The 19,713-nt window shown below is 37.2% G+C and overlaps 2 protein-coding genes across 9 annotated transcripts in view; one reads left to right on the top strand and one right to left on the bottom strand.

Annotated features, from left to right (window-relative positions):
- ARL13B (ADP ribosylation factor like GTPase 13B) overlaps positions 1 to 19,713 on the top strand; it is a 53,649-nt gene that overhangs the window by 17,699 nt on the left and 16,237 nt on the right. For all 8 annotated transcript variants that reach the window (XR_003255218.1, XM_026075981.1, XM_026075982.1 and 5 more), the window contains exon 6: positions 19,322 to 19,427. Coding sequence is in view for 7 of the 8 variants with exons in the window: in XM_026075981.1 (XP_025931766.1) it covers positions 19,322 to 19,427 (106 nt within the window). In the remaining variant the exon portion in view is untranslated. The remainder of the gene's footprint in view (positions 1 to 19,321; positions 19,428 to 19,713) is intronic.
- On the bottom strand, positions 4,861 to 9,708 carry STX19 (syntaxin 19). The gene has a single exon (XM_026075984.1). It carries the CDS (start codon positions 5,868 to 5,870, stop codon positions 4,992 to 4,994), a length of 879 nt encoding a protein of 292 aa, XP_025931769.1. The 5' UTR covers positions 5,871 to 9,708; the 3' UTR covers positions 4,861 to 4,991.

Raw genomic sequence — 19,713 nt, 5'->3', positions numbered from 1 at the left:
CATTTTAAAACAGTTGTCTTAAAGTTCTGATGGTATTGGCTATTATTTGTTCTTAGTACCAATTATTTTAAGATGTTAAGACATTTAAGATGTTAAACTTGGACTTTGGCATGTCTTTACTGTACCACGTTACTATTTAATTTATGTTTGCTTTTCCCCTGTAGGCTGTGTAGAAAAACAGAAATGCTTTAGATAATCAGCCTATTATGTACAGGGAAATTCAGTTGTAGAAAGTAAGAATTCTTGCAGTTCTTAGGTTCATATGGGTCAGTTTTCTGGGTTTTTCAGTCTGCTTCCTACCTATTATTTCAGTGATGAGGGACTAGCTATTAATGTCTCACATTTGTTAGCATACTAGCAGCTCTGCTTTAATTTGCTGTTCTGCATAACCATATAGATAAAGAAAATTCTGATCATTATGAATACTCAATATAAAATTCTCATGATGATAATGCAAGTTCTAGTTATACTAATTATTTTCAGTTAATAGCACTTATTACGAAAAAGCTTTCCATAAGTCTTTCTGGCTTTCTGTCTTCTCAGCTCTTCTTCAGCATGTTATGCACATTGCTGTTTTGCTATTTTCTAAGCCATAAATAGCTGTAAACTACTTGAATTCTTTAGCTGCTAATGGATAGGTAGCTGCCTTCATGAGTATTATTGAAACTTGAGTTTTCTTCCATGATTTAAACTACAACTATTGTATCTTTGAAATAAACAGGGTCTATTTAAAAGTCCCTATGATGTGAAGAGGAAGGGCTAGCCCAGAAACACATTTCTCTCCCAGATAAGAATACTTATGTGAACACTTCTGCCATGGGGGATGCTGTTGAACACGGGGTGGTTGCTGTATGTTGGTTTGCTCTTCTGTTAACCCTGGTGGAAATAATCCTTCCCAAAAGTACAGTAATGCCTTTCTTTAAGGGCTGGGGCAGGGGAGGCTCTCTTATATACCTTATTTTCTAAAAATAAAAACAGGAATAAAAGATGGTGGGGGTGTCTATATATATATATATATATACATATATGTGCATATTTAAGTGTGCATACATGTGTATATGTATATATATGAGAGCATGTTGACTGTAGCAACTTTTTTTTCTTTGTATTCCCTCTTGACTTGTTTCTACTCTGTCCTTGGAATGTAAAGGTGGCTATCATATGTAACGGATGAGGGAGATTATTTACTAGAATGGCATCAGTGGTACCATTAGCTGATTTATTTTCTCTACTGTGTAAATAATCTTTGTTTTTCAGTTTAATGTTCAGACCTCTGTAGTCTGATAACAGTTAATTTCAGTTGTAGTTTTAAGCTGGGGTGGAAAGAATCCACCTGTTTCTAAAGCTTGCAGCATGGAAATAGTTTTGTAAGTCTTTCAATATGTAGATTAATTGCATGCTAGTAGAAAAAAATCAAAGACATTCAGCTCACTCAGTGTCTTGCAGCATTGCAATGCCATTTGTTCTGACTTCTCTGACTGCATCCAGATATAGTGGTATTGATTTGTGTTTTTGCACAGTATATAGGAGTTTAGGAATGCATTCTTGGGGGGTTTTTTGGAAATAAGTCTTTCATCTCAGTTGCATTGTTGTTTTCTTTTAGAATTGCGTTAGAACATTTTCTCATTCAGTCCCAAAAGGGGCTGGGTGCAGACTAGAAACCAACAAGTGGAATCAGGGAAGGCAAAAGCACTCCACATCCACTTGCTATTTCTTCACTGCAAAAAGATCTGCTACTGCAAAATAAAGCAGTGGTATACTTCCCATCTTGCTAATTCAGCCATTTCATAAGAACAAATAAGTTATCTTCAGACACAGGCTGAGGCAACAGCTAGCTGCTGATAGCTTTCCCCCTCATTTCAACAGCTTATAATGTACCTCATTAGAAGGTGGAAGAAGAACAAAAACAGCAGGATGCATAAGATGGAACTAAAAATACCTCTGTGAATAGTAGAGCTATTAAATCTTACAAGTAGTTTTTTAGGCACCTTTAGCTTTTATCAACTGTTTTTCCACTGAAGATATACATTAGTGAAGGTGTCAACAGTAAACTGTCTATTTTCATGAACCAATGGGAACATACTATCTTTGTTACACCTGTCCCACTGTCAGATGTGATTTAAATAATCTGAGTTAAAAATATATATATATTAGGAATACCTGGACACCCACATTCAGGCATGGCAACAGCATCATTATGAATGAAACTAAAGCTTGAAAAGCTAGATTTAAAAAAAGGAAAGGAACACTTGCAAAGGAAGTAAAAAGTAAATAGAAATAAAAAGAGGAGAGAGACAGGCAAACACTGTTGATAGCCTGGTGCAATTGGAGCCTGGAGGATGTGCAGCCATCAGTCTGTCTCATGGAGCTGATACAAAAAGAAATAGGGACTTGTGCGTTTGCTTCTTATCTATTCCTTGCTAACATTTTTAGACTGGATTTCATTGCAAGTCTTCCAGGCATGAAATGGTAGCAGCTGACGAGACTCAGTTTATCCGTAGATGTAGAGTATCTGGAGTCTGTAATCTAAAATTGATTAAACCAGGTTGCAATTTAAAGCTTTTAAGGTAAAACTAATTAAAATGTCTTATTGTGGGAGGATATGTAGATACTGAGTATACATTTTAAAATACATAATGTTATGTTGTGTATCACAGGGCACAAAGTCTTTTTTTATATGCTGAATGTTTTTTGCCACCAACATTTTCATTGTATCTTTAAATGAGAATGCCCAGATACTTGCATATGCCCAAGGATTTCTGATGTAATTTATGTTCCACTTTTAAAAACGTGGAGCTTGAAGATTAAATGATTTGTGTGGGTTGTTTTTGTTTGTTTGTTTGTTTTAAGTGGCATAAAGGCTGACAAAACTGGCTAGTTTGATATGTGTTAAATGTAAAGAAATAAGATGATAGCTTTTTTTAGGATAGCTAGAAACAGAAAAGAATAAGTCTTTTGCATGTTTCATTCATACTCTTCTTAAAAAAGCATTGGCTTTTGCTGCAGTTAGTGATTTGATTAAATTGCTGTACTTAAAATTGAGAGACTTACATTACTTATGCAAGTCCATAGATCACTCTGGAGTATAATACAGAGCATTTAGAAATGAACTGTGTAGTTCTATTTTTAACATATCAAACCAGCTTAACCAGAGTGAAACAAAATTCTTAGTACAGTTCTTTATTATTCCTCTTTAATTTTGTCTCGATTACATTAAAAAAAAAAAAAAGGTGTATGATGACAGGTCTAAAACTTTCAAGGATGTTTAAGTGCATGCCCCTGTATTGATTTCATGTAGGTGTTCTGTATCTGTTTTAGGTACTAAGGGGAGGTATTTGTATTTACTATTTTGGGCATCTAACTTTCATTCTTAAGTGAAGATCCTGGGCTTATCCAACAGTGAGCAGAATTTCATGGAACCGTTTAGTGATCTGGAAACCCTCATTGGTTCTTTTGGCCACTCGTGTAGTAATACAAATAAACCAAGTCCAATACTGTGTCCAGATGGACTCCCCACTACAAGAAAGACTTTAAAGACAGGCATTGATATACTGGAGTGAGTCCATGCTGGTTGGGTGCTGGAGCACATGATGTAGGCAGAGAGGCCGAGAGAGCTGGGTTTGCTCAGCCTTAAGAGGAGGAAGCTAAGGGGAGATCTTATTACTGTTTACAGCTACCTAATGGGAGGKCATGGAGAAGACACAACCAGGTTCTTGTCAGAGAAGCAGTGGATGAGAGCTGCAACCATCTCCTGTCCAACTCAGAAATTCTTGTCCTGTTTTGAGCAAGAGGTTGATCAGGATACTCCCAAGTTCCTTCCAACCTAAGCCATTCTCTGATTCTATATTTATGTATATTTTTAGAAGGAAGGCATTCTATATAATTTTTTTAACCAATGAAAGGGAGACTGCGGAGACAACTGCATAGTTATATAGGCTTGGAAGTAGCAAGTACACGTCCTATTGCTGTATGATAGAAGCATCATTTTTCCCTACCCCTTACCTGATAGGGGTCTGCCTACATAGTTGAATAATGCAAATATCTATCAGTCTGTTAACACTTGTCTTCTCAGCAGGCTTTTGACAAAGGTCACTGTAGGTTTGGTGATGTGGTCTTCTGCTGTTAGTGATCTTTAACATGTTCAGAAAATACCAGCTCAACACCTATCTGTAAGATATACTGTTAAAATAGATAACCCAATCTCCATTTCACATTCCAGAGAGCAGTGCATGCTGTACTAGTATAACACTATTTCATGGTGTTAAGATGGCATTCGGCTCCTTTTCCTTGCCCCACTCCCCCCCCCCCCCCCCCAATTGATCTGAAATTCAACTTTTCTTGTAAGTAACTACTAGCTACAGTACTACAACAGTTTTTCACTGTTCTGTTTTCACTGTGGTTCTTGAAACCATTAGGTACTTTTTTTTGCTTTAGGCCTCAGGTTCATGATTTTTACTGAAGATGTCTGCTTTATATATGGATATTTTTATGGATCTTTAGATTAACAAAAACTTAATTAGAACCAAGTTAACATGAGTGCTCAAAAATTACAAGGAAATTAAAAATACTTTTTTTTTTTTTTAATAAAAGGTAATTAAACCAGTCTTATGAATCCTGCCTGTTTGAGATTAACAATATTGTTACAGCTTCCCAAAAGCACTAGTGGTTGGTTGCCACATTGTGGTTTATCTTCTGGAGAAAACTCGGGCTATTGAAGTGTGAAAGAACAAAAACGTATTATTTCCCTCCTTTGAATCCATTCCTCTGATTTTTTTTTTTTTTTTTTTTTTTGTTGAAACCATAAAATTCAGGAACAGATGAAGATCCCTTCACATTCTTCTAGCTCTGGAAAAACAGATGCAATTTTTTGGAGAGTTGTGTGGAAGGGGAAGGAGTGAGTGGGAAGAAAGATGAAGGAACAGAGAGATCCTGAGACTGGGTCAGCTTACTAAATAGGAACCATTAGTATTGCAGATAGTTTATTTCTTTTGTCATCTGCAGCATGGGCAACACCAGCAACATATTGCTTTGCAAGGATTTCTCTTTCGATACTTGACTGCAAGCCCAAATTTTTCCCTTGATATTTGAGCATATTCTTGAGTATTGTTCATAGTCATTTCAATGTTGTTGATCATCTCCCCTTGCTCCTCCACCAGAATTGATATCTGGATAAAAAGTTCCTTCAGGTCTTTGATCTGGTTCTCCAGATTGACTAGTTCTCTGTGTCTCTGTTCAATCTCTGAAAGCTGCGCTTTGGTAATTTTGACTTCAGTGAGCAGATTTTCATTGAAAATCTCCCATTTTCCTTGTTGGAGCATATTATTGACTTCTTCATCGGATACCTCTTTACCAGCAACTTCCAGCTGGCGAACAATAAATCGTCTGCATTTTTCTTGCTTAGCAGTTATAGCCTCGTTGTATGAGAGCATAGCATTTAGGTAACACTGGAATAGGAAAGCATGGTGGGAAGTCAGAATTCTTACTATGGCAGATGATGACCCATGTTCATTTTCAGCTTTTTTCACTGTTTTTGACAGCTCATCCAAGCATTTGCTAATGTGCTCTGCTTGAATTTTTATTTCTCTTGCTATGTTAGATTCCTTTTTAAGGACGCTGAACCTTCTCATTGAAGATACTAGGGTTTTTTGTTGTTGACTGAACTTATGAACCTCCTCCACCAAATTACTAATTTCATTCTGAAGCTTCTGGATTTCATGCAAGTGCCTCTCAGTTATGGGCTCTTTTTCATAAATGATAGCCTGCTGTTCAAACTCCTCCTGCTCTTCTTCCTGTACAGTTGCACAGCTGTTTTCTCCAGCTAGCTGCAGTTCCTTAGCTCTCAGTTTAAGCTCTTGGAGGCGGTCTCTCATGGTTTTTGTGTTCAGGATTTTTTTTTTTTTCCCCTCTTGTAACACAGGGAATTAACTCCAATATCTTTTTTCTTATTTCACTGTAATCAAAGTGTAACAACAACAATCCATGTTAGCAGTTATTTGTATACAAAAGAAGTAGTTCTGGAGATTATAGAGAGCTACTTCCCTCAGTACAAAGGTGAGGTAAAAGTAGCAGCAAATGGGAAGTTATAGGTATTATGAACAAAAGAAAGATGTGGTGTCAGTGCACTCCACCCTGTAATTCAGTTTCTGTAGGACTGTGGCAAATATGTAGCATAGGATCTAGAACTTAGAAAAACTGGGAAGAGGGCATGTGGAGAGGATGTTTGTTTTGGGGAGGAAGAGAGGAGTGACTCAATTTTACTGTAATTCCTTATTTGATGAAAGAAAAATAATCAACTATAAATCTTACAGAAATAGAAGTGAATGTGCTGCTCCATTTTTGTATTCTCAGTGGGAAACACAGCACTTAACTTCAGCTTTTGAGGTCATGAGACAAACTCTCTTAAAGATCAGAGTTTTGGTTCGAATAAGCTGTTTTAGGCTTTTAGTTTAACTACACTTAAAAGTCTGTCTCCATTTTTTCCATGCCTTCCCTTGCCTGGGGAATTAAACTGAAGGTAACTGAAGCACTTTACATCAAAACAGAACAACAGAACTCTCTAATAATTTAGTGTGAAAACATATATTTTGTTAATGTCTGAGTATTTTTAGAGGTGGATGTAGTATTCTTAGTGTTGGGGCTTGAAGGTTTTCTAAGCCTTTTCTGAATTACCATCATCTGCTCTTATATTGTTATTTGCAATCTTTGTAAAATTTATGCAAATGTAATCTGTACACCATCTTGGGATATGGTTCAGTACTGTTTTTTATTTAATAGAAAGTAGATTTAGTTCTGTTTTCTCCCTTAGCTGTTCTGCGAGCTTTAATGGAGATATTTAAAACCTCTCTGAGAATTGTATTAGCGGTGCACCTATTAAAGTGATATTCCAGTTCTCTACTGGAAATGGATTTTATAGAAAATATGAGAAACATACCTTTCAAATGATATGGGGTATAGCATTCAGCCTGGTCTTGTGTGGTCATTCTTAATTTCCTTGCTTGTTTTTGAATATAAAAAATTTTCCTAAAAAAATGTTTAAGTGGCTTGCTTGAAGACATCTTCCATATAATAATAATAATTTTTTAGAAAGCCCTGGAAATTGGCAAATTGTAGGACCTGTTTTATAAATATATGTCCACATTAAAATAATAATAATAATAATAATTAGACTGCTGTTGAATGTCTGCCTGTCTTGAACCTAGCAATATACATGGAGGGGGATCTTGAGCCTGTTATGCAGACAGATGAAACGTAGACCAAGTAACCCTGAAAAATGAAAGTGATAAATGTGAATATTTTTGAATGCAGCTTTAGTCTTTAAGTTAAGAAGGCTTGTATATAAGGAACAAGAATTTTGGAAGGGTTGCTTTGGGGTTTTTAAGGTATTCCATTCATTGCGCCACATCCTGGGCTTTGAGATTTAACCTAACTTCTCAAAATTCACATATTGAGGGGAGTGCATTTGATAGTAAGATGCTTTTATTGGTATAGCTCATTACATAGAGAAGAATCCCTAAACGCTAGCAGGCGGCTTCCAGGGCCACCTATTAGTCATATTAACCAACTTTGGGGTTTAAAGCATGTAACAGCTCCCCTCCACACACACTTTTGTGCATCTACTGCATAATTTGTCTTTTATTAAAATGTTTTTTGTTATGGCTGTTTTAGTGCTGTTGCTATTGAGTGCTTTTTTCCCTGCTGCATGAGCAAAAAGGGGTTGCTTCATTCTGTACCAATCAGAATTATTAATCATTACTGCTTTGAAGTAGACTAGCATTTGGATTGACTTTGTAGGTTAAAATTTTGTATAAGTGGTTAGTTTGCAGTTGGCTTGTATGTAGTGCTGTTGATGGGATGTCACAAATTCTGCTAGACAAAAAAAACTTAGCCAAAGGTGATAACTGAAGACTTATCATTACAAAATGATTGTTAAAGTTGTGAAATTAGATATGGGTTCTACTGGGCCTGAGWCAAAAAGTATAGGACTGCAAATTACATGTGCAGAAATAAAATGAGAGGTTTAGCCTTTCAGTGCTTTATTAGTAAGCTGGGATTGCTCTTTTAAAATCTAAGACAATTTAAAGCACCCTTCAAGGGGGTGATGTGTTTGTGTTAATCCTGACCTGCTCACTATCTTGGTATCTTTGCCCGATGCAACAAAGCAACCTGTTACAGAGGACAGATAATCTCTGTATTAAATATTTCTCTTGGTGATTTTATTATGAAGAAGCCAAAACTTTGATGCATGTTTACATGTGTTTAGGAATATGAAATCCAGTACCCAGTTTTTTCTTTTAGTTAAGAGAAAGTTTCCATTAGATATGCTTTAGAAAATTTGAGTTCAACTATTTTTAATTATAAGGGAGAAAATACTTTCTTCAAACTTCCCATGAATGTTTTCCTTGGACTATGATCAAGAATGGAAAACTTCAGTAAAAAATGTTCAGAAGTAGATGATCGTGGAATAAACTTGCTTATACCATATTAAGTACGGATTCTAGAATTGCTTAGTATACACCGTGCCATGGCTGCAATCAAAAATGAGTCACGGCTGACTCTGAAATCTTGTTCTGCTGTGCCTTCAGAAAAGATCCATATTCTTAAGCAGTTAACATTTAGGAAGGCTTCTTACGTTTTGTCTTTCTGAAACATTTCTTACTGGTTCTAAAAGTGGACTCTTTGTACAGAGGTGAAGGACACTGTCTCATTTTGCTGTAGACATCTACGTGAGATGCCTAGTTAGACTAAATAAGGATGCTGCACATCTTATGTTGTTAGCGGGTAGAGAGGGAGGGGTTCATGAAAAGCTGCAATAGGTTACTCATACATACTGCTTTTTGGGGTGCATACTGACTCAGTCTAGATTTGCAGCTTAGGTACCCCAAGGGAGGTTGTGAGAGTACTCTTYACAAGGATACATGGTCTTCTGCCTGTGCCCCTCCTGTGGTAAAGGATCATTTCGTGGAATCTAAGGTTTTTATTTAGGGTCCTCCAGCTAATTCAATGTCTTTCTTTGAACTGTTTGTTTAGGCATAAATGTTAAACAGTACAGTAGTATCTTCTGGCTGGTTTTAGAGATTTCAGGACAATTTGACGAAACTAGTTCTATAGGTGAAAATTTTTTGAAACCCCAATTCTAAAGATTTTTAGTAAGAAAATGCAGTATTTCTCTACAGCATACAAAATGCATCCTAGCTGCATTGGATCAATCCAGTAATTTGTCAATATGCAAATGATTTTGCTACCGGTTAACAAATGACACTGTGGTTTCTCTGATCCCTAATACATATTTAAGCCTCTAAATATTTTTTTGCACAATACAAGTCATGGAATTGAACAGAGTGAACATGTTTTCCACAGATTTAAATCTGTCTATCTGCAGAAGGATTAGCTGAAAAACAAAGCTGAAATGCTATGAAGATCAATCATCAGAAAGAATGATATTCTACTCTAGCATGGTTGCTTGTGTGGTTTTCCTTAACCTTTTTTCTGTTGTTGTTGATTCCCTCCTTTCCTTCTGCCCCCCACCATTACCTTAATATTTGAATTCAGTGTTTGGTGATTAGTGATCCACTGCAAGAAAATCCAAAAAGCTTGGCAACTATTAGAAGTTAAAGTAATGTACTGAGACGTATGATCAGGCAAACGTGGAAGTAATTTATTGGAAAACACTACTTGGGGGTGGGAAAAATGCAAGATATATTTATTGTATTGCAGTAAATCCTCTGCATTGCTTAACCTGCTGTAATTCGTGCTGTAGCAGAAGACGTGCATGTCCTTTAAGATAACATTTGTTTGGAGTGCTTCAGAACTGCTTGGAACCACCGAGACTGCTGCAGGGAAAGTTCAGTGTGGAGCATGTGAAAGGAACCAGGAGTGCTAAACAAGGCTTCAAAGACTTGACCTGAAAATCTGTTTTAGTACAGCMTAACACATCTGTTGACCCATGTAATTTAGCATGGCTTGACAGGCCGATGATTAAAAAGCAAGTTATAAGGGCACCATTAATGCTTATGCGAGGTGGCAAGACATTCTTGTATCTAAGAAAATGCAAGTAATTACTGTAAAGCTTTAAAGCGTGTGTACAGTCATCCATCAGAACACATTAGTTTCTCAAAAGGGCGGTTAAGATTTTTTCATAAGATCAATCTAGCYTGAGAATGTTAACTGCAGAAAGAGAAGAATTATACTGTGTTTCCTAATCAGTCTGTGTTTCCATTTACAACTGATAACTATTTTTTGATGTTTTGCGTGCTGTGGTCTTGAAATGGCTGTATACACAAAATTCCTTGCAAAAAATGGAACAGAATTGTGTGACTGTGTTATGGGACTCTTTGTGAAGTCTGAATCATATCACAGTTTCTTCTCAAGTGTCAAACTTGTGGAGAAGTGAGCAGAAAACACTTCAGGTTGCTGTTAACTGGATTTTTTTCTTATTTAAACATCAGTTGCACTGAAGAATGGAATGTAAGCAACTGAACTGTAGTTTCATGTCTTATATCCTATCTGGCTGGCCTTCAAAACCAGCCTCTGAACTTGCTTGCCAATTAAATGTGGTTGATTATATTGACAATTGAAACAGATGCTGGTTCCAAATAAATAAGGATGTCTTCATGACAAAGATAACATTGAAGATTGTTGTCCTGACTTTTTGAGTGTTGCACAGCAGAGCTTTGTTCGTATCCCAAGCTSTTGTTGTTGTCCTGCATGTTTGTGTGTATGCACAGGGGCATATCCTGTGGCTCTTTCCATTGAGATGAAAGATTTTTCCTTGAGATTTTTGTCAATAGAGAGAGAATATGCCTATTGTTTTAGAGCTGTAGAAAGGGAATGGGTGGACTGAAAACACTTGTGTGACTTAGTGTGTCCCCTACATTGAAAAAAAAGTTAAAAAGATGGGCTCTAGCCTCTCCTTTTACAGTAATAAAGAAGCACAAACTAGCACACCCTCACCAGATTTTTTTCTTTGTGGATGGTTGAAAAAATTGGGCTAAACAGCTAGGAGGAGGAGACTAACCTTTATTGCGTAGTCAAACAAATCAGGAGGTGGAAGAACATTAGTTTGTTAAACTGTAGTTTCAAATTCTTGACTGTTGAGTTTAAAAACAGCTCTAAATTCTCCTAAACATACAAATCTTAGAGTATCAGTGAGGTCTGCCCATGTTTCAAGCCATTCTTCAGTCATAACAACTGCATCTTCATTTATCTGAATTGTTATTTACATTGAAACCTGAATTAGGAATACATTAGGAACCTGAATCAAGAGCTGCTGACTAGTCTTTAAAAAAGAAAATCTGTGGAAATGTAGTTGTCCTAATAATATGGCTGTGAGAATTTAGGCAAACTGACATAGCTCTGCCTATTCTGTGTACAGTTAGAAGCTGTTTAATAGTGAAAATACAGCCAAAGAACAGACAAGGCTACAGGGTGGATTATATTTAGGGGGAAGTGGAAGGGGTAAGGAAGGGACACAACACAGTGTGGAGAAGAGGAAGAATCAGGCCCAGTTTTGTACTCTAGTGGTGATACTCAGAGCTCAAGGATTATTGATATGCTTTCATGCACAAATTATATTTGGGGAAACAAAATATGAATGTGCATGCTGCATTTTTTGGTCACAGTTACAGTGACATGTGCTGCACCTGCAAGTCCTGACTGACAAAACAGTGATCTCACTCTGAGGAAACAGTCTGCAGGTTATTCTCTGTAATTGGTAAGGGATTCGAGCATCACTTGATTGAAAGCAAAACTGAAGAATTTAATGTTTTGATGGTGTTTTCATGTATTAAGCTAAATCTTTAATGTCAGTAGTGCTCTTTAAGAGATGTATCAGAGACCTAAAAAGTGAGTAGATGCCTGCTTTTGTTTTATTTGTTTACTTCAGGCAGGAATAATACTAAAAATCAGCACCTCCACTTGATCAGCTGGTGCAAATATGATGGCCACCTACAGGTCACAGAAATCCACAAAGAAAATCATAATCTCTGTCACATAGTGAAGGTACAGATACTGCTGTATTTTAAAGCAGAATTTGAAAATGAATTAGGAGCAAGAGAAGGGGCTGCAGCACAGCATGAAGGATAGGTGAAATCCTGTCCATTTACTAGGACATAGTTTGAACTGCTAGTCAGCAACTTCCTCTAAAATTGTGATGCTATATCTCTTTCATGATTGTTTTCCCAACAGTACAATTGCAGACTCAAAATTTGTACTGTGCAAAACTTCCACCTAGTTTTCATTCCCATTTCATCTCTGTCAGACCATGTAGCTAAATACTGTAGCCTTGAAAATCAGCTGTAATAAATGTAAGAATTTCCAGATAGCTTTTAAAAACATCTTATAGGCAACTTGGCTAAAAACTCTACTGTTTGCCTAGGTGTTGACCTATCAAGGTGAAATACAGRATAAGAATCATATTTACAATTTTTTTTAAATCTTGTGCAAAAATATGTGGCAATACCATTTGTTTATTGCCTTTGGAAGTTCTGCATCTGGAAGTTGAACATAGTATCCTTGTTGTGAGATCAGAGACCTCTTTGGGACAGAGCCAGTAGGCATGATTCAACTGATAGCAGAGCAGAGTGTGTCAGAGAAATTACACTTTTGGTATACAAGAATATGATTCAGACCTGAGGTGGGAATGAGGCCATTTACCCTAAATGAAACAAATTATAGTGGTTGTCATTCTTGTGACCACTTCAAGAGGTAGGATGAGAAAGGAGTTGCTCTAGAGTTGCCTAGAGATACTAAAACAGGGTGAGTTTCGAATTCTATGTCTAAGTATTCTCCATATTAAAATGTAAACTGGATGAACCGGTTAAGGACAAAGTTGAATTGGAGAAATGTCTGTCCTATCTCCCTGCGACTACATGTGTACAAATTCTTAATTGATGTTAGCAGGCAGATAATCTTGGAGCACCTCATGTCACCAGTTTTTCATTATAGTTCATCCTCATTTTCAAAGGATTGTTTTGCTTAAGAATTAAAGGCATGAAAAGCAAAACAGAGAAATGAAATAAACCTGTGTCTTTGAGAAAGAGGCTATTGCCAATCAGTAGAAAGTGGCTGATGGGTCTGTAATTGTTGTGAATAATCCATAAGGTACTGAAAACTAAGACTGTTTCATAGAGTGCTAATGAAGAATGAACGTAGGTTAAWATCTCTGAACAGGCACCATTTTGATTGTTTCAGTATAAGTTAAAAACTGTTAAAGGTAATCTGCAAAAAGTCTGCAAAAGGAGAGAGGGGTCAGAGCTTAATCTTAGAATGCCTGAAGGTCTCTATGGGAGGCCTGAAAGTGTGTGGTAGCTCTTGTACATGCTTGTTTGTGTTAAAAACATCAAGAATTTTGTTTTCTGTGACTTCCTTGACAGGCTAAAGTACAGTCAATAACTGAAGAGGAAAGAATGTGAAGTCTTTAAAAACAAAGAAACAAATCTGACAAATCCACACCTTTCTTCCTGTTTGTTGATCAGGAATTTGAGTTTCGTGGATGTTAACATAAACAAAACATAAAGACGCTAACAAACCTTTTCCTGCTTTAATTGCTCRGGCCTCACCTCTCTAGTATCAATCAGTTGATTGATTGCTGTCCACAGGATTGTCCAGCAAAAAATAAGTAGATAAGAGTTAAAATTCTGAAGAAAACCAGTACAACAGAATTTTAAATAAAAGCTTCCTGGAAACCATGGATGAAAAAATAAAGCATTGGTCTTTCCCTTGTGTAGATTGCTGTTAAGTGCAAAGGTTCTCTCTCTCTTTTCATCTTTGTTTTCCCCACACACATTAGGAGACCTGATTAAGTCACTCCCAAAGCTATGGCTTCTCAAAATAGCCTTAAAGATTAATATTCTTGATCTTAGGTAAATCTTTCATGTAAAGATACATTTTTGGTAAGTTGCTTGTACTCATGTTGACAGTTCTGATACTGTAGTGTTTTGACCACAGGGTTATTTGCTGTTCTTTAATTTTGATGGGCAACATGCACAAGAACATGGGCAGTTAAAAGACTTTACTTAGAGCAAATAATTAAAGAACAAATAGAAGGTAATTGTTTTATCTTGGCAAGTCAGGTTTGACCCAAAATTTTGGGTCTGTGGCAGCTGACTGTGATTAAACTTAACCCCAAAAGAAGCATCTCTTTTTTTTTTTTTTTTTCATGGATTCCCCTTGACAGTGTGCCCCTACAGTATTTACTTTTCAGTGTTGTATTACGGTATGGGAGTCCCATACAAGTGGAGAGAAATGCAGAATTTGAAAAGCAGCAAATAGTGTTTTTAAAAAAAACAACCTCAGAACAAGAAAAAAATTAAGAAAACCTCAACTCTTTCTGTAGCACTCTTTGGATTTTTGATGAAAGCTGAGATACGATTGTGTCCTTTTCACATTGGAATTTTTTTCACAGAACCTTTTGGACTGTAGAGTAAATTATAATACTGATTTGTTTTCTCTCTGATCAGTAACTTAGATTTTAGAAACAGGCTAAGGAACACACATAGTTGGCATTCAGACTTTGTTTTTCACTGACGTCTTCTGGCTTTTAAGAGAAATATTGTTACTGAACTGTAGATGTCAGTTGTGCCAATGCACACATACACTCCCTTTCCACCCTGTTTCCCATGACTCTTCAAATAAAGTTCAAAAGCTCTCTAGTTGTTTAAAAAAAAATCCTACTTGATACAAAAGCAGTTGGTGCCTACCTTTGCTTTATTTCTTGTGAAAAGAAAGTTTATGTTGTTATGCTAAAAAGGTTCCAAATATGCTTTTTGCGAAATTGAAATAAGCCAAACATGATCTTATATATGAAGCTTTTCACTTGGTAACTTAATGTGATAAACCAACAGACATTCTCTTGTGCTTTCAAGTATGTTTTGATTATATACCTCCTACAGTTTTTAAACACAAAAAAATGTTATATGTGAGGTTCAACTGACTTGGAAAATTAAAATCAAGCTCTATCCTTTAAGATAACTCTGATATACTCCCTAAGGAAGGAAGTTTTATGCATAAAACTTGCCCTGAAAATTAGCATTCCTGTGCATGAGCAATAGAGCTCTGAGACTGTATTCACCCAGAGAAATATCAAATTCTTTGCAGGGCAGACATCCATTATTTGTCTGCTTTGACACTTAGGTGCATTTCTATTCTAAACGGAGCTGCTCCTCCTTTTTTCCTCAAATTTGCAACTTTGTGAACACTGAGTAAAAGAAAACTCTTTACCTTGTAATGCTGTGTTGGTGGCAGCCTCTCTTTTATCCTTTACTGAGGAACTCCTAAGGGCAAGCTCGAGCGCAGTCTGAGAAACAGTTGWGAATGCTTGCCTAAGTAATGCGTCTCGAGTGGCCTGCCGGTAAATGTTTTCTGCATGCCTGCTGCCTCCAGTTCTTAAATAGCTGTCCAGGGGTTCGTCTGCGAGAGCTGCGGTGCGAGAGGGCGAGCGAGCAGCCAGCCAGCCAGCCAGCCAGCCAGCCAGCCAGCCAGCCGCCTTGTGCAAGCGCGGCGGGCGGGCAAGTGGGTCGCTGGGCGCGCGGGGAACGCGGTCGCGCCTGTCGGGAAGCCCGCCTCGCCTGCGGGCGGAGCTCCGCCGGCCGCGGCCCCTCCGCTGAGGGCCTCGCTGGCCCTGCCTGCCCGCGAAGCGCAAGCGGGAGGGCAGCGATCGCTTCGTTCTGCACTGAAGCGCCAAAAAGGAAGAAAAAGGAAAAAAGAAAATCGAGGGCTGGTCATAGATCTATGCATAAATTTAGTGTGTGTGGGGGGGGGAGGGGGGGCGGAGAGAAGCCAGCATAATCATCACGGTCCCCATCATACCCTTCATCACGTTCAGGATCTTAAAAGTATTTTAGCTCCATTTACAAGTTTGACCCAAAGTCTGAAAGGGGGGAGGAGGCGGGACAACATGGAGTGCGTGACCTGCATTAAATCACCTTGGTTCTTGAAGGGCAATATAATTTGGAGACCTCTGAATGTGTTACTTATCTAGATGCAGCACTTCGCATGCGTTTTTTGAGTACAGTCGCTATTGCAACGTGAGCACTGTGAAGAAAATGAAAGGTAATTGCCTAAGAAGAGAAATCTTTTGCTTTTCAAGGTATCAGAGGTTAAAACTCAGCAGCCACTGTAACTGACAGGACAGTAGTGTCCTCTTCATACTGAGCTATACAGCTTGCTGACATTGCATTGTAGCTCAGCTGTGGCTGGAGGAATGTGTGGTCCAGTAACTTAACAAATATTGCAGTTATTTAATCTGGAGGCGAGGAAGGAATAGGCTATGCCAGCAAAGTCTGTTCTTCTTTCTTCTTCAGTCAGATATAGATAGGAATTCACAGCACTGTTGAGGAATGCTTTTTGAGAGATTAGGGGGCAGTGCGGTAAGATTTTCAGCCTGGGACAAAGATATGTTAAATGAACAAAGTAGATAGTTGTTTTCAATTTTTGAATTACTTTCCATAGCTTTCCTAAACTTCATTTCAGTTTTTCCCTGTATTTAGCTATGGTTCTGTTTCATTTCCAAATATCAAGAGGACATTACTGGTCCTGACTGGTTGGTGAGAAGGAACAGTACTGGAGCATCATAAGCATACTGAACATGTCGGAGGTCTGTATGAGCTGAACAGCAGTTAGGGAAACTCTGTGCTAAATCATACAGAGCGGAAAGTCCTGTAGAATTACTCTGACTTCCTTGAGAAATGGGAATGGATTATCAAAGCTGGGGGTGGTGGTCATTTATCTCATAGTATATAATGTAAATAGTGATGAGCTGGTTTTTTTGAGCTGTAAATGCAACAGTTTTTGCTTTTTACATCTGTGTGAAGTTAAAAGCTCTCTTAGCAGTAAAATAATTAAGAACTGAGGTTCTCATACTACAATTCTGGAAAATGGGAGGGATTCTGTATGAGTTGTTAGATCAAGTCAAGGTGCTGACAAGCTCTGCTAACTATGGAGTAAATTCCTACTGTTGTTCCCTCCTAGACAGGAATATGATAAATTCAATGTACTAGCCATGATCTAGCATTCCTTAAAAGCCATGTAAGTTAATGATGATGATTTGGGATTTCAGAAGAGAGGATATGGTGTTCGGTTCCAAAATCATCTACCATTGTATTCATAGAAACCAAGCATTTGTGATTTTATACAGAAAGGTAAATTGGAGTTTTCTTGCAATGAAAGGATTGCTAAAATTTCAGAACATTATTTTGGTGAAATCACTTTATTAGAGAGAGGTGAGTACGTTTTTCAGAATCTCTAATGCTATGCAGTACATTTCTTTGCAGATTTTGCGCTTAGTTTGGATTTTGACTACATAAAAAGTGCAAAATCACATTGCATTGTTTGCTTATATTCCAAAACGTTCTACATCAGTTCAAAGCAAACAGTACCAGTTTTCTTGCAGAAAAATAATAGCTTTGAACAGCAGTAGAATAATGCTGGTGAAATATTACTTAATACCTTTTCATCATTCCAAGGGATTTGCCATATGGCAATATTGTTACGGAGGAGGGTCTAAAAAATAACTAGCTTTTAATCAGAAACAGCTAATGGGAGAGAAAAGGCTGTGTATCCTATTGTCACCAGCTGTTTTTGCTAAAGATGAGAATAAAAGTTTGTTGACTTGACCTCTTCTGTGAAGTCCTGTTTATTTCTTATAGAACTCTCAGATCCTCAAGAAACATAAATGATTTCCTCTGCAATGGTCTGTAAAAACGTATTTTGGATTTCTATCTAAAATTCTGTATTTGTTACTAAAACTTGCTTGTAAGTTACCTCATAAAATCAGACCAACATGACTGCAAGTTTACATTCCTAAATACTTAAAATTAGACTTACTCAGTTAATCTTTTTCTGTCATTTTCTATGAATGGCTTCATGTAGTCTTGTATTTCAATTTTAACAATTTTATCCCTTTCTGTTGTATTTGAAATCTACAGCTATAAAATGAATTTTGGGGGAGAATAAATACATGTTGCTAGGGAATGCCTGAGAAGATTTTAGCTTAAAGGCGGCTGCCTGTAATCCATCTTGCTTTCTTGGATGGTGACCAATTTAAATCCAATTGAATAGAGGAATTGAGGTCTCAAGGATATACAAGTCCTGTGAGTTTCATGAAAATCATTACTTAGATAGCTGACGGAAATCCCAATTAATGACAAGATTTTGCCTTTCTTTGAGAGGTGGTTCCACACAATTTCTAGCAGTCATTTTTGCTGTTTCTTACATACAGTTTATGTTATGCCTTTTAGGGCTTTAGATTGGAAACCTTTTCAGTCTCAGATGGTATAAAGGAGTTTTCAGTGAAACAGAGATTCAAAAATCAGTTCTGATAAAAGGAAATAACTTTCATTTCTGTGATTAGAACATGGTATCTCTAGGAGCTTGCTGAGGTGCAGAACTTAAGCATTGGGATGCTTTATAACTGGACAGCCCTCTTTATGTACATAATAGTTTTTGATAACAGAGTTGAAAGGAGTATAACATCCTCTGTTTCAAAACTTGTGCCCATGTTAAAGTGTGAAAGAATAAATAGCATTCTTTGGATGGTATTCCAGATGGGTTTTGTACGTTTTATAAGATATTTATTACTGGAAGTGGTGTTGGATGCAGTTACGGAGAAYATGGAATACAAGTATGATTAAGAATGATAGTCCCCCAAAATTAAGGAGATGTTTGTCTTCTGGATTCCTTTTTGCTAACATATCTCTAAGAGATAAGACAATGATGGCACTTCATCTTGCAAAATACTTATTTTGTGTTTCATAGGCTTTTTTTCTTCCCTCCATTTAAAAATCAAGTATGTCTTTTAGAGCCGTTTGTGAAAGTTCCTCCCTCAGAGGTCTGTGTTTTCCTTAGGAAGAGCAGGTTCAAAACATTACATATCAAATTGTTTAGAGTCAGAGAGAAATTCTGGATAGTAGACAGACCTAAGAGGATCATGAAGCGGCTTTATGTAGGGGAATGCACATGGTTTGGGAGGTTATGAAGTTCTGAACTTCAATCCATAGATCGAACAGATTGTTCTACATAGATGTAAAGCAGTTTGGTCTTTTACCTCCATCTTCTTCACTATAAAATTCAATTGCTCTGTCTATGGGTGCATAGTAATTATTTAATGTTAGTATCTCTGTTGAAAGTGGTATATGGACAAACACATTTTTATTAAGTAGAAAGAATAACTAAGAATTAAAGCTGAAATGAGGTGTTTTCTCTTTACTTTCTCTTTCTTCTCCTCTTCTATTTCCTACTTATGTCAAAAACATGGTTTTGTGAATCTGATCTCTTTCTAACCTTCCTGGGTCAGGCTGCTAAGTATTTCTTTTCTTTTAATCTTTAGGCTGGCAAATAAGCAGGACAGAGAAGGAGCTCTATCAGAAGCAGATGTAATTGAGTCCTTATCTCTGGAAAAGCTTGTCAATGAACACAAGTGTCTATGTCAAATTGTAAGTACATTTTCAAATATACGTGTAATGCTTGCAAGGAGGTAAGTGATTGTGCCAAATAGAGTAAAACTGAAACTGAAGCCCTACAGTCCCAGCAAAGATACAGCACATATATCTGTTTTGCACACAATCCTAGTATTCACCCTGTCATTCTGCTTCTGGATCTGTTCAAGAAGAAATMTCTATGACTCTGCATTTATTATGTGGGTCCTCAAAGTGTACTTGCTGGCTACTCTGAAACCCTGTAAAAATAGATAATTGCTGATGTGATTTAAAACTTGTTTAG

The sequence above is a fragment of the Apteryx rowi genome, unplaced genomic scaffold, assembly GCF_003343035.1.
Source record: "Apteryx rowi isolate R43461 unplaced genomic scaffold, aptRow1 scaffold_418, whole genome shotgun sequence".
NCBI lineage: Eukaryota > Metazoa > Chordata > Aves > Apterygiformes > Apterygidae > Apteryx > Apteryx rowi.
Note: the sequence above shows the minus strand (reverse complement) of the source record. Positions and strands in the feature narration are given on the sequence as shown.

Bases quoted from the DNA above. Each gene is read 5' to 3' on its own strand.
- STX19 (XM_026075984.1), bottom strand. From the start codon at position 5,870: ATGAGAGACCGCCTCCAAGAGCTTAAACTGAGAGCTAAGGAACTGCAG.